At 48.1% G+C, this 15,161-nt stretch overlaps 1 protein-coding gene across 3 annotated transcripts in view; it reads right to left on the reverse strand.

Moving 5' to 3' along the window:
* Window positions 1-15,161, reverse strand: part of xpnpep3 (X-prolyl aminopeptidase 3, mitochondrial) — a 74,207-nt gene that overhangs the window by 22,676 nt on the left and 36,370 nt on the right. For all 3 annotated transcript variants that reach the window (XM_072492015.1, XM_072492014.1, XM_072492012.1), the window contains 3 exons: window positions 12,366-12,428; window positions 10,918-11,031; window positions 6,175-6,260 (listed from right to left, as the gene is read on the reverse strand). In XM_072492015.1, the coding sequence (XP_072348116.1) occupies window positions 6,175-6,260; window positions 10,918-11,031; window positions 12,366-12,428 (263 nt within the window). The remainder of the gene's footprint in view (window positions 1-6,174; window positions 6,261-10,917; window positions 11,032-12,365; window positions 12,429-15,161) is intronic.

Consider the following 15,161-nt stretch of genomic DNA (forward strand, 5'->3'; position numbering starts at 1 on the left):
TCATTTTTATCAATGACCTAGAGGAAGGCGCAGAAGGGTGGGTGAGTAAATTTGCAGACGATACTAAAGTCGGTGGTGTTGTCGATAGTGTGGAAGGATGTAGCAGGTTACAGAGGGATATAGATAAGCTGCAGAGCTGGGCTGAGAGGTGGCAAATGGAGTTTAATGTAGAGAAGTGTGAGGTGATTCACTTTGGAAGGAATAACAGGAAAGCGGAATATTTGGCTAATGGTAAAGTTCTTGAAAGTGTGGATGAGCAGAGGGATCTAGGTGTCCATGTACATAGATCCCTGAAAGTTGCCACCCAGGTTGATAGGGTTGTGAAGAAGGCCTATGGAGTGTTGGCCTTTATTGGTAGAGGGATTGAGTTCCGGAGTCAGGAGGTCATGTTGCAGCTGTACAGAACTCTGGTACGGCCGCATTTGGAGTATTGCGTACAGTTCTGGTCACCGCATTATAGGAAGGACGTGGAGGCTTTGGAGCGGGTGCAGAGGAGATTTACCAGGATGTTGCCTGGTATGGAGGGAAAATCTTATGAGGAAAGGCTGATGGACTTGAGGTTGTTTTCGTTGGAGAGAAGAAGATTAAGAGGAGACTTAATAGAGGCATACAAAATGATCAGGGGGTTGGATAGGGTGGACAGTGAGAGCCTTCTCCCGCGGATGGATATGGCTGGCACGAGGGGACATAACTTTAAACTGAGGGGTAATAGATACAGGACAGAGGTCAGAGGTAGGTTCTTTACGCAAAGAGTAGTGAGGCCGTGGAATGCCCTACCTGCTACAGTAGTGAACTCGCCAACATTGAGGGCATTTAAAAGTTTATTGGATAAACATATGGATGATAATGGCATAGTGTAGGTTAGATGGCTTTTGTTTCGGTGCAACATCGCGGGCCGAAGGGCCTGTACTGCGCTGTATTGTTCTATGTTCTAGGCCATAAGACATAGGAGCGGACGTAAGGCCATTCGGCCCATCGAGTCCACTCCACCATTCAATCATGGCTGATTTCAACTCCATTTACCCGCTGTCTCTCCATAGCCCTTAATTCCTCGAGAAATCAAGAATTTATCAACAGCTTGGGTCACTGACTGTGCGGAGTCTGCACGTCCTCCCCGTGTCTGCGTGGGTTTCCTCCGGGTGCTCCGGTTTCCTCCCACAATCCAAAGATGTGCAGGTTAGGTGAATTGGCCAATGATAAATTGCCCTTAATGTCCAAATTGCCCTTGGTGTTGGGTGAAGGTGTTGAGTTTGGGTAGGGTGCTCTTTCCAAGAGCCGGTGCAGACTCAAAGGGCCGAATGGCCTCCTTCTGCACTGTAAATTCAATGATAATCTATGATTAATCTAGGACAAAGGTTCGGCACAACATCGTGGGCCGAAGGGCCTGTTCTGTGCTGTATTTTCTATGTTCTATGTTCTATGTTCTGTCTTAAAGACACTCAACGTCCCGGCCTCCACCGCCCTCTGTGGCAATGAATTCCACAGACCCACCACTCTCTGGCTGAAGAAATTTCTCCTCATCTCTGTTCTAAAATGACTCCCTTTTATTCTAAGGCTGTGCCCCCGGGTCCTAGTCTCCCCTGCTAATGGAAACAACTTCCCTACATCCACCCTATCTAAGCCATTCATTATCTTGTAAGTTTCTATTAGATCTCCCCTCAACCTCCTAAACTCCAATGAATATAATCCCAGGATCCTCAGACGTTCATCATATGCTAGGCCTACCATTCCTGGGATCATCCGTGTGAATCTCCGCTGGACCCGCTCCAGTGCCAGTATGTCCTTCCTGAGGTGTGGGGCCCAAAATTGCTCACAGTATTCTAAATGGGGCCTAACTAATGCTTTATAAAGCTTCAGCAGTACATCCCTGCTTTTATATTCCAAGCCTATTGAGATGAATGACAACATTGCATTTGCTTTCTTAATTACGGACTCAACTTGCAAGTTTACCTTTAGAGAATCCTGGACTAGGACTCCCCAAGTCCCTTTGCACTTCAGCATTATGAATTTTGTCACCGTTTAGAAAATAGTCCATGCCTCTATTCTTTTTTCCAAAGTGCAAGACCTCGCACTTGCCCACGTTGAATTTCATCAGCCATTTCTTGGACCACTCCCCTAAACTGTCTAAATCTTTCTGCAGCCTCCCCACCCCCTCCATACTACCTGCCCCTCCACCTATCTTTGTATCATCGGCAAACTTAGCCAGAATGACCTCAGTCCCGTCATCTAACTGATCAATACCAGCGTTAAAACTCCACGAGCAGGGGGGAGGCGCTGGTGCAGTTGGATTGTCGCTGGAATAGTAATCTAGAGACCCAGGGTTCGAATCCCACCGCGGCAAATCTGCCGTCCTTAGCCAGTCTGGCCTACACGTGACTCCAGACCCACAGCAATGCGGTTAACGCTTAAGATGCCCTCTGGAATGGCCACTCAGTTCAAGGTTCAATTCGCGGTGGGCAACAAATGCCGGCCAAAAGCCTATCCTAGTCTTTTCCCTCATGTGCCTCTCCTTAAATGTAGTGAGTAGTTGGTCACACAGACAGAGTGCAGCAAGATGATCATTTTTACGTCAGTTCCAGAAGAAAATCTTCGCAATGAACGAACATGAAATTTTGCACAAACTATTTGCATTGCTTCAAAAACGTCCGCAACGCTCCCTCGCCGAACTCCACAGGCAGGTGACCTGCTTCCAGGCTGTCGGCGGCTCCCGCTCCCCCAGAACAAGCATGGATCGGCATTTCCATCGAACATGCAACCATCACGTGTGCAATGGCAGCCTCGATGTTTTTTTAGCCTTTTGTTGTCAGCACTACGCTCAATACAATACCCCTGATTGTACCAGCTTTACGCAGCCTGTTTATCTAGGGCAGTTTAAAATGAGCAAATCAACTTTAATTACAAGTTGGAATGAGCTTCAACTGTTAAACATTGGAGCTTTGCTTCAGCTTGGTTCAAGCAGAGTTCTCTGCTGCAGAATTTCAAATTAATTACATTTGACCTTGAAACTTAAGTAATTTCCAAACAGGTTTAGCTCAGTTGGCTGGGCAGCTGGTTGGTGATGCAGGGAGAGGCCAGCAGCGCGGGTTCAATTCCCATTCCGGCTGAGGTTATTCATGAACCTTCTCAACCTTGCCCCTCTCCTAAAGTGTGGCGACCTTCGGGTTAAATCACCACCAGTCAGCTCTCCCCCTCAAAAGGGGAAAGCAGTCCATGGTCATCTGGGACTAGAAACATAGAAAATAGCAGGAGGAGGCCCTTCGAGCCTGCTCCACCATTCATCACGATCATGGCTGATCATCCAGCTCAATAACCGAATCCCACTTTCCCCCCATATCCTTCGATCTCCTTCGCCCCAAGTGTTATATCGAGCTGCTTCTTAAAACATGCAATGTTTTGGCTTCAACGACCTCCCGTGGTAACAGATTCCACAGGCTCACCACTCTCTGGGTGAAGAAAGGTCTCATCTCTGTCCTAAATGGTCTACCTCGTATCCTCAGACTGTGACCCCAGGCTCTGGACACCTCCACCATCGGGAACATCTTTCCTGCGTCTACCCTGTCGAGTCTTGTTAGAATTTTATCAGTTTCTATGTGATCCCCCCTCATTCTTCTGAACTCCAGCGAATACAACTCTAACCGATTCAATCTCTACTCCTCCGCCATCTCAGGAATAAAGAACAAATAAAATGACAGCACAGGAACAGGCCCTTCGACCCTCCAAGCCTGCGCCGACCATGCTGCCCATCTAACCTAAAACCTGCTACACTTCCGGGGTCCGTATCCCTCTATTCCCATCCTATTCATGTATTTGTCAAGATGCCCCTTAAACGTCACTATCGTCCCTGCTTCCACCACCTCCGAGTTCCAGGCACCCACTAAAAAAACTTGCCTCGTACATCTCCTCTAAACTTTCCCCCTTGCACCGTAAACCGATGTCCCAGAGGAATTGACTCTTCCACCCTGGGAAAAAGCTTCTCACTATCCTCTCTGTCCATGCCCCTCATTATTTTGCAGACGTCTACCAGGTCGCAGAACAGCTTTATATTACAGATTTATTAATTGAACTTAAATTCCACCATCTACCTTGGTGGGATTTTAATCCATGTCCCCAGAGTTCTGCATAAGGATCATTTAGATGCAAGACATTCTCTCTCCACAGATGCACCAGGCCTGCTGAGATTTCTTTTTAAATTTAAAATTCTTACTCCATTCTTAAAGTTACAAAGCCAATGGGCAGAGAGAAGAGGGCAAATCACTGCTTGCTCCAAAAACCAATTCAAATTGAATCCTATTCATGGGTCTCGACAAGAGAGACATACAAGATCCAAGCTGACAAGAAAATAACTCATCTTGGGCTTGATCTTAGCCAAAAGGCCGAGACCTGCTGGGTTTATCCAGCATTTCCTGTTTTAATTCCCCAGAGCATTAGCTGGGCGCCTGGATTACTCCTTCAGTGACACTACCACTGTCTCCCCCTTTAAGGAAATGCTAGACAGTACACTGGGTAGAAGGGAATGGGAGGACATATTGAACGGACGAGATGAGGAGGCAAATCTGGAGTACAAACACTGACGTGGAATTGTTGGGTTGGATGGTCTTCCCCTGTGCTGTAATTTCAACATATATTTAAAATAACTCTGCTAGTTGGCTGAAGTTAACAGCCTTCCACTTCTCCCCTGTCGGCACTGTCTCAGGCTGGGGTATGCCCCCACTGAGGTGTACCTCCGCACATCTCCCGCTTTCTCCCACGCATCTGACATTCAACTGAATCATGACAATAGTCCGATCCTATCCACATCTGGACATGGGGAAGTCACTGGTTAAGGAGTGGGGATCCTGGGCGGACTTCTATCTCCGTTACCGAGTGTCACAGGGGTGCGAAGGCCTCCAGTGTGGTCTTGGCTGAGAGCGTGTACTGAAGGTCCGTGTTTTGAACGGCGAGTAGTTGCTCAATGATTGATTACATGGTTGGCAGCTACCTTGCAATATAGACCATCGGACACTGTGGAGCCAACTTTCCTTACTCAGCCTGGAAGCACAATAGAATCGGCTGGTGTCACAACTCTGGGCCCTGATTTCCTCTTGGGGCTCATGTGAATGGCTGAGGCCAGCGCTAAGGACTTCTAGCTGCAGTGATGAGGGAGCTTACTGAGGGCTCGGAGATGCCCGACCTTCTGGCTCCGAAGGCTCCAGGGGTAGGGAAAGACATGGATGAGGCCAATAAAAGCACAGAATCAAGGACATGGGAGTAACACCAGAGGCAGAATTTAATGTTACCCTCCAGTGGGATTGCAGATCGGGTGGGGGGGCGGGGATGGGTGGGTCTATTTAGTATTTCCGGGACCCTGCCCACCCCAACCTCTTCAAAATGTTATAGTGGGACGGGCCAGCCCGTCCACCAGGCCCTGACGGTGGCCCGTAAGTGGCCAATTAATGACCACTGAAGGGCTGTTTCCCAGCCAGCCTCAATGTTCAGGTTGGTGGGAGAGTTCAGTTCGGGCAGGAAGTGTGGAGGGCACCTCCATCAGGAGCCTCCTTTCAGCATCCAAGTGCCCCCTTGCCTGCAGCCTCTCTGCCCAATACCCCCTGAGCCTCATGGAAATTCTTAAAGGAAAATATGGCCGGGAAGGGTGGGGGCGGTGGGTTGGGTGTCAGGGAGGGTGGGGACAGTGGGTGAGGGGCCAGGGAGGGTGGGGACGGTGGGTGAGGGGCCAGGGAGGGTGGGGGTGGTGGGTGAGGGGCCAGGGAGGGTGGGGGCGTTGGGTGTGTGCCCGGGAAGGGTGGGGGCGGGGGGGTGAGGGCCCGGGAATGTTGTTGGTTAAGGGGTCGGGAGGGTGAGGATACCTAGTGTGCGTGGAGGTGGCATGTGTGAGGCCAAGGAGGGTGAGGGTGGCGTGTGAGAGGGTGGGGGGTGGCGTGTGTGGCCAGGGAGGGTGAGGGTGGGGGGTGTGGGGCCAGGGGGGGAGAGGGTGGGGGGTGGCGTGTGTGTGGGGGGCCAGGGAGGGTGAGGGTGGGGGGGTGTGGCCAGGGTGGGGGGGGGTGTGGCCAGGGATGGGGGGGGGGAGGGGGCAGGGAGGGCGAGGGGGTGGGGGCCAGGGGGGGGGGGGGGGGGGTGGGGTGGCCAGGGGGGTGAGGGGGGGGGCAGGGAGGGGGGTGAATCCAAACGCAGTCTCACCTTCCATTGACAGGCCAGACCCGAGTGACATCACTGACATAGCTGGAATACTCGCAGCCTCCATCCAATAAGACCATCTCCCCATCCTGGTGAAATAGTGAAGCCAGTGGGTTAATAAAGGAACAAGTGAGACCAGTTCAGCCCCCGGCCCATTCATATCCCATCTACATTTACCCACCTTTGTTCTGTAGCCTAATACATTTGCCCTACACAAATGTCTCAACCACAGTATTAGATTTTCTGTTGACCTGGAGCTTTCACAGCTTATTGGAGGAGCGAGTTCCAGATTTCTATGACTCTCTGTGTGGTGTAAAGCTTCCTGGTGTCATTCCCGTACGGCCTGTCTCTTCCATTCAGATTAGACCCCTTATTGTTGACTCTCCCATCAGAGCAAATCATTCCGCTGTATCTACTTTTTGTCTGTATTTACATGTCCTTTCTGGGAGGGCTTGTGACACAGTTCGCGTCCCTGCCTCTGAGCCAGGAGCTCCGGATTCGAGTCCCTCTCCAGAGCTTCATGTCCAAGGAAGGTGGGTTCATAACGCAGCCAAACAGGTTGAGAATCAACCTGCAAAATCCTTCCAAACACACAGATGACAGGCAGTAAGTGCGGGAGAGATTCCTGGTCAGGAATGGGATGGGAAGAATGGTAAAAAATTTTTTTTTAGAGCACCCAATTATTTTTTCCAACTAAGGGTCAATTTAGCGTGGCCAATCCACCTAACCAGCACATCTTTGGGTTGTGGGGGTGAAACCCACGCAGATACGGGGAGAATGTGCAAACTCCACACGGACAGTGACCCAGGGCCAGGATCGAACCCGGGTCCTCAGCGCCGTGAGGCAGCAATGCGGGATGGTAAGAACGTTGGAGCCTCGACCATCACTCTCCATAGCTCCAGGCGACAATATACAAGTAAAGCACAGATTCCCACAGGGACGCAGACTCCTTTTGTGAACTCGAACACACCAACACAATGTCCTTTAACCATTGTAAATGCTTCAATTCGACCACCCCTGAATCTTCTACCCTGTCGAGGAAACACAAGGCTAATTTATGCAACGTGCTTATTACCCCAACAACAACTTTTATTCATACAATAACTCTGAAGCAGCTAAATCTCCCAGGGGCCTTCACAGGAGCGTCAAATAAATTTTGACACTGAGCCTCATGTGGGGGAACCTGGACAGTCAACCAAAAGCTTGGTCAACGAGGTGGGTTTTAAGGAACACAGAGAGAAAAGGAGGAACGAAGGAAGAAGGGAATGTCCGGCTTCGGAGCAGCAGTCGCAATTCCTGTGCGAATGGAAGCAGGGAAAAGTTTCGTCAAAGGATGGAGTTGAGGAACAGAGGAGGGAACTGCCAGCCGAGGAGGCATCAACACCGTATCTTAATCTTTCACTAGAAATTCCTCAATACGCAACCACTGATCAATTATGCTTTTGACAAGGTGCCACACAAAAGGTTGCTGCATAAGATAAAGATGCATGGCATTAAGGGTAAAGTAATAGCATGGATAGAGGATTGGGTAATTAATAGAAAACAAAGAGTGGGGATTAATGGGTGTTTCTCTGGTTGGCAATCAGTAGCTAGTGGTGTCCCTCAGGGATCAGTGTTGAGCCCACAACTGTTCACAATTTACAAAGATGATTTGGAGTTGGGGACCAAGGGCAATGTGTCCAGGTTTGCAGACGACACGAAGATGAGTGGTAAAGCAAAAAGCGTAGAGTATACTGGAAGTCTGCAGAAGGATTTGGATAGTTTGAGTGAATGGGCAGATGGAATACAATGTTGACAAATGTGAGGTTATCCATTTTGGTAGGAATAACAGCAAAAGGGATTATTATTTAAATGATAAAATATTAAAACATGCTGCTGTGCAGAGAGACCTGGGTGTGCTAGTGCATGAGTCGCAAAAAGTTGGTTTACAGGTGATTAAGAAGGTAAATGGAGTTTTGTCCTTCATTGCTAGAGGGATGGAGTTTAAGACTAGGGAGGTTATGCTGCAATTGTACGAGGTGTTAGTGAGGCCACACCTGGAGTATTAGTGTTCAGTTTTGGTGTCCTTACCTGAGAAAGGACATACTGGCGCTGGAGGGTGTGCAGAGATGATTCACTAGGTTAATCCCAGAGTTGAAGGGGTTGGATTACAGGGAGATGTTCAGTAGACTGGGACTGTACATGTTGGAATTTAGAAGGATGAGAGGGGATTTTATAGAAACATATAAAATTATGAAGGGAATAGATAGGATTGATGCGGGCAGGTTGTTTCCACTGGCGGGTGAAAGCAGAACTAGGGGGATAGCCTCAAAATAAGGGGAAGTAGATTTAGGATTGAGTTTAGGAGGAACTTCTTCACCCAAAGGGTTGTGAATCTATGGAATTCCTTGCCCAGTGAAGCAGTTGAGGCTCCTTCATTAAATGTTTTTAAGATAAAGATAGTTTTTTTGAAGAATAAAGGGATTAAGGGTTATGGTGTTTGGGCCGGAAAGTGGAGCTGAGTCCACAAAAGATCAGCCATGATCTCATTGAATGGTGGAGCAGGCTCGAGGGGCCAGATGGCCTACTCCTAGTTCTTATGTCCATCATGTAGCTGTGTATAATTGAGATGAATGCAAGAAATTGGTATAGGGATTCTATTCTTCTATATATATCTGGTGCAGTAATGGTTTTAAAAGCCTGGGTTAGGGTGTGTACGTCTCTGCTGCAAGAAGATTTTTAAAATCCTGGTTTAAAAGACAGACAGATTTTGTGGCTGCAAAAGATACCATTAAGATGTTGCAAAAGTGACATAATCATTCTGTCCAACCATGTTTATGTTTACAAGGAGATGCCGAATGAGATTTTGATATGATTTATGGAAATTCCCTGGGAGTAGATAATTAGAGACATTGTGCTTAAGCTTAAGTAAGTAGGTCATGGGATTTGAGTGGGATGAAGGTGACGTAATTAACAGGAGGAGCCAGGTCTGTAGCAGGCTGTTGTAGTTTAGTTTCCGGAAGACGAGAGCTGAACAGCAGCTTTTGAAAGAAGGCTATCAGTGATTCAGCATTAATCAGACAGATGGCTGTATATTGAAAGGCTCTCTCTCTCCAAATCGTCTTTTAAATATATCTTGATTCAGAGGCCAGCAAGTAATCCTGTCTTTGCTAACTTTATTTATAAGTGTTTTTTTTGACCACTGATGTTTTTTTTTCTCCCTTTCAGAGTACCCAATTTTTTCCCCTCCCAATTAAGGGGCAATTTAGTGTGGCCAATCCACCTAACCTACACATCATTGGGTTGTGGGGGTGAGACCCACGCAGACGTGAGGAGAATGTGCAAACTCCACATGGACAGTGACCCAGGACCGGGATTCGAACCCGGGTCCTCAGCGCCGTAGGCTGCAGTGCTAACCACTGTGCCGATGCTGCCCTACCCGTGATGGGTTTTGCTTGATTAGAGATAGAGGATCTATCAGCCAGAAGTTAAAGTGTTTGATTTTATTTATTTTTTTTAGAAAATGTTTTATTGAAGCATTTGTAATTTTCACTGTTTAACACGTTAACATCTCTTAAACAACCGCGCAGGCTGACACACGTACAGAAAGAAACAACCTATAGAACAACACCCCCTACTCCCCCCGCTCTATTTCCCAGCTGCCCGTAAACAAAGTTCTCTGTTCCGTTGCAACATTGCTATGCCCCCAGTTTTCCTCCCCCCCTTTTCCCTCCCCCCTTACTGCTGATGTTCAATTTTTCTTGAAGTAATCTATGAACGGCTGCCATCACTGGGCAAACCCTTGAACTGATCCTCTCAAAGCAAATTTAATTTTCTCCAGACTGAGAAACCCTGCCATATCGCTGACCCACACGCCTGACTTCGGGGGCTCCGAGTCCCTCCATCCCAGCAAGATCCGTCTCCGGCCACCGGGAAGGAGAAGGCCAGAACATCGGCCTCCCTTTGGCCCCCAGATCTTCCGATACCCCAAATATTGCAAATTCTGGACTCGGAGTTACCCTTCTTTCCAGGACCTCTGACATAACGTCTGCAAATCCCTGCCAGAATCCCCATAATTTCGGACTTGCCCAAAACATATGCACATGGTTAGCCGGGCTACCCCCATACCATCCACCTCCTCAAAGAACCTGCTAATCTGGGCTACCGTCATGTGGGCCCTGTGGACCACCTTGAACTGGATCAAGCTTAGTCTGGCACAAGACGAGGATGAACTAACTCTCTTCAGGGCTTTTCCCCACAGCTCGAATTCTATCTCTCCACCCAGCTCCTCTTCCCTCTTCACCCCCCTAATGGGGGCACCTTCCCACTCCATCAATTCCTTGTATATCTCCGAGCCTTTTATTTTGTTAAGCACTGATTAACTGGTAACTGTAAGCTGCATTTTGGTGATGCTAAGGTAGCTCAATACTGTGTAAATAATAAAGTTAGTTTTAATATACTATATTCCTATTTGTGCGTGGAATCACACCTGGAGCAAAGTATCCTTTCCTCACAGTTTTACAAGTTTAAAAAGAGTGTTGGGGCTTTTGTTGGGGTCTCCTCCTTAATAAAGTAACTGCTCTGTTAACAGGATCCACACTGGCTGATGAAGTCAAACCGAAGACACAGAGCCTTTACTTGCGGAGAGAGTTTATTGACTTTGTTCAGTGTCCCAGCTATTCCCTATTATCAATTCTGAACGACGTAATCGACATTAACAAATCTTAATAATGTAATTGAAACGATATTGACAGACTACATTCTTACCTTAATCATCTGGTTATTTTTCACATAATGCAGCGTATTGGAGCGATTGCCACCAGCTACTACGGGAGGGTAGGCCAGGAAGTCTGCCCCATGAGCTCGACACTCAAAGTCAAACTGCAATTGAAACGTATTTTGGAGTCGTAGGTAATGAAAGATTCTTAGACCAAACTTAAGACTCCACAGAATCCCAACACTGCAGGAGGCGGCCATTTGGCCCATCCAGTCTGCACCAACCCTCCGAAAGAGTACCCTACGCCAGCCCACTCCACCGCCCTATCACCGCAATCCCACCCAAACTGCACATTTTTGTACACGAATGGGCAAGTTAGCATAGCTGTAATCTGCCATTGCATTGCCCGAACGAATGGTGTGAGCGAATTCAGTCATAACAGAATCTCTACACGACAGGAGGCCATTCGGCCCATTGAGTTTGAAAGAGCACCTAGCCCCATTACCCTGCCCTACCCCCATAACCCCACCTAACCTGCACATCTTTGGACACTAAGGGGTAAGTTAGCATGGCCAATCTACCTAACCTGCACGTCTTTGGACTGTGGGAGGAAACCGGAGCACCCGGAGCAAACCCACACTGGCACGGGAAGAACGTGCAGACTTCACACGGACAGTCACCCAAGGCCGGAATCGAACCTGGGTCCCTGGTGCTGTGTGGCAGCAGTGCTAACCACTGTGCCACCGTGCTGCCCGGGATGGCAGGACTGACATACGTAGAAATACTGGATCGAATGGGCTTGTACTCACTGGAGTTTCGAAGAGTGAGAGAGGATCTTGTAAGAACATTAAAGAAAGTGAAATGGTGGCTCTTCAGTTGGCACTTGACCAAACATCAATTCTGTGGGTTAGCTTGGCCTTAGTGATAATATTTACCACAACGTCGATGGGTTTAAAAAGCTGGTAGGATGATTCAGTGACTGATATGGGGTGAACCAACACTCATGATCAAGCTTCTCTTGTTTGAAACACAATATCGCGGGGCCTTGGGTAGGATTAAAAACATTTAAAACCTTGGCAGTCAAAATTCAATCCTCCATGTCGATCATCAGTTAATCTCTTACCACTTGAATACCGTAGTAAATTAATTTTGTCGCGTGCCGGTACAGAATTTGATTATTGCTGGGGAGTGAGCTATGTGGAAGCTTTCTGACTTGCACTCATCAGGACACTTTGCCAGAATCACAAAATATGAGGGGGAAACAACAATTTATACTGTACGGGAAGAGTGTGCTGATTGGTTGGCAAGTGGACTCTGCTTGGTAGAGGTTTGGCCATGGAGCATGTACCAGTTGATGGTGACTGACAGTTAACTGCCAAGCATTGTGATACATTTGATAGGCCCTACTTATAAGCTAATACTTATTTGTTTATTTGTTCCACGCACATCTGGCTGCTACCGCTGATAAAAGCATCAACAAAAAAACGTTGCTACTTACCTTTGCATAAATATAGGACTCATCAACTGGAGCCTTGGATGAAAGCATTGTGCCGATGAATGCCTGAAAATAAACAGCCTTGGATCAACACCTCAGTAAGTTGGAAACTTTGCAAAATACAGAGCAGCAGTAATGGAACATGTTAATCAGAGAACCAGAGGGACTGGGGTCAGTATACACAGTTTGGAATGCAGTGTGCCCTTTTCCCAGGGGTAAAGCAAGTTTAGCCGTGGAATGACAGTGTGCCAATCTGTGCAGCCCAGTGTGAAACTCGTGGGCTGCGTTTTTCTAGACAGATGGCGAAGAGCATGCTCATTATTTTGCACACCTTAATGGGAGGCCAATTGCCTGCTTTAGGAAGCCCTGTCTGAATGCAGCTGGGAAACCGGTCTGTTAAGCTCAGATACCCAAAGTCTCCCCATCAGCCTAACCGGCGGTCCTCAAACAGGCCAAACCTCACAATAGAGGGACAGGCAGTGTTGAGGAAGGGGATAGGCTGCAGAAGGACCCGGACAGGCTCGGAGAGTGGATAAAGAAGTGGCAGATGGAAAACAATGTACACTTTGATGGGAAGAATAGAGGCACAAACTATTTTCAAAATGGGAAAGACTTCGGAAATCAGAATCACAAAGGGACCTGGGAGTCCTAGTTCCGAATTCTCTTAAGATTAACATGGAGGTTCAGTCGGCAGTTAGGAAGGCATTCATTTCGAGAGGGCTAGAATACAAGACCAGGGATGTACTTCTGAGGCTGTATAAGGCTCTGGTCAGACCCCATTTGGAATATTATGAGGAGTTCTGGGCTCCATATCCAAGGAAGGATGTGCTGACCTTGGAAAGGGTCCAGAGGAGGCTCGCAAGAATGATCGCTGGAATGAAGAGCTTGTCGTATGAGTAGTGGTTCAGGACTCTGGGTTTGTACGCAATGGAGTTTAGAAGGATGAGGGGGGAATCTCATTTAAACTTACAGGATATTGAAAGGCCTGGATAGAGTGGACGTGGAGAGGATGTTTCCACCAGTCGGAGAAACTAGAACCCGAGGGCACAGCCTCAGACTGAAGGGACGATCCTTTAAAACTGAGATGAGGAGGAACATCTTCAGCCAGAGGGTGGTGAATCTGTGGAACTCTTTGCCGCAGAAGGCTGTGGAGACTAAATCACTGAGTGTCTTTAAAAAAAAATAGATTTAGAGCACCCAATTCTTATTTTTTTCCAATTAAGGGGCAATTTAGCGTGGCCAATCCACCCACCCTACACATCTTTAGGTTGTGGGGGTGAGACCCACGCAAACTCGGACAGTGACCCGGGACAGGTCCTCAGCGCCATGAGGCAGCAGTGCTAACCACTGTGCCCTTAGTCACTGAGCATTTTTAAGACAGAGATAGATAGGTTCTTGATTAATAAGGGGATCAGGGGTTACGGGGAGAAGGCAGGAGAGTGGGGATGAGAAACATATCAGCCATGATTGAATGGTCTAATTCTGCTTTTATATCTTATGGTCTTATATTGGGGCTGAGGTTTAAAGATAGTTTAAGAGTAGCAATCCTGATGGGGTTTGAGTTAAGGCTTTTGTTTGTGTTTTATTTTGTGGAGGCTAGCCGTTGTGTCGGGTGTCAAGTGTCATCATTACACTAGTTTGAAGCTTTTGTATTAGGGCATTAGGAATTTTTTTTTTAATAAACATTTTATTGAGGTATTTATGGTTTTACAACAACAAAGTAAACAATGTACATGAATTTATAAACCTAGTGCAAAAGCCGTCTTCCTCCTTTACAGGTCCCGCCTTTACTAACACCCTACTCTAAACTAAGCTTAAACCCCCCCTTCTGCTGATGATTAAATTGCCGCAAAGAAGTCGACGAACGGTTGCCACCTCCGGGCGAACCCCAACAGTGACCCTTCTCAGGGCGAACTTGATTTTCTCCAGAGAAAGCTAGCCATGTCCGATAGCTAGGCCTCTGACTTCGGGGGCTTTGAGTCCCTCCAAGCTAATAGTATCCGTCTCTGGGCTACCAGGGAAGCAAAGGCCAGAACGTCTGCCTCTTTCTCCTCCTGGACTCCCGGGTCTTCCGACACTCCGAAAATCACCACCTCTGGAGTCAGTGCCACCCTTGTTTTTAACACCGTGGACATGACAGCCGCAAACCCCTGCCAGAAACCCCTAAGCTTTGGGCATGTCCAGAACATATGGATATGGTTCGCTGACCCTCCCGCACATTTTGCGCACCTATCTTCCACCCCAAAGAACCTGCTCATCCGGGCCACTGTCATGTGAGTCCGGTGAACGACCTTAAATTGTACCAGGCTGAGCCTGGCACATGTTGCGGACGTGTTGACTCTAGTCAACGCGACCGCCCAGAGACCATCCTCTATCTTTCTTCCCAGCTCCTCCTCCCACTTGCGCTTCAGCTCCTCAGCCTGCATCTCCTCTGACCCCATGAGTTCCTTGTAGATGTCAGAGACCCTCCCTTCTCCCACCCACACTCTGGAAACTAACCTATCCTATATCCCCCTTGGTGGTAGGAGTGAGAAGGTTGAAACCTGCCTGTGTAGGAAGTTCGACACCTGCAGGTACCTAAAATCCTCAAATTTCTCCTCCAGCTACCTCAGGCTAGGAAAGCTCCCCTCTATAAACATATCCCCATCCTCTCAATCCCTGCTCTCTGCCATCTCCAGGAACCCTCCATCCATCCTTCCCAGGGCAAACCGGTGATCATTACAAATTGGAGACCACACCGAAGCTCCCTCCGCTCCCACAAGCCTCCTCCAATGCCCCCAGACCCTCAGGGTCGCCACC

This window comes from Scyliorhinus torazame, chromosome 29 (genome assembly GCF_047496885.1).
Source record: "Scyliorhinus torazame isolate Kashiwa2021f chromosome 29, sScyTor2.1, whole genome shotgun sequence".
NCBI classification, from domain to species: Eukaryota; Metazoa; Chordata; class Chondrichthyes; order Carcharhiniformes; family Scyliorhinidae; genus Scyliorhinus; species Scyliorhinus torazame.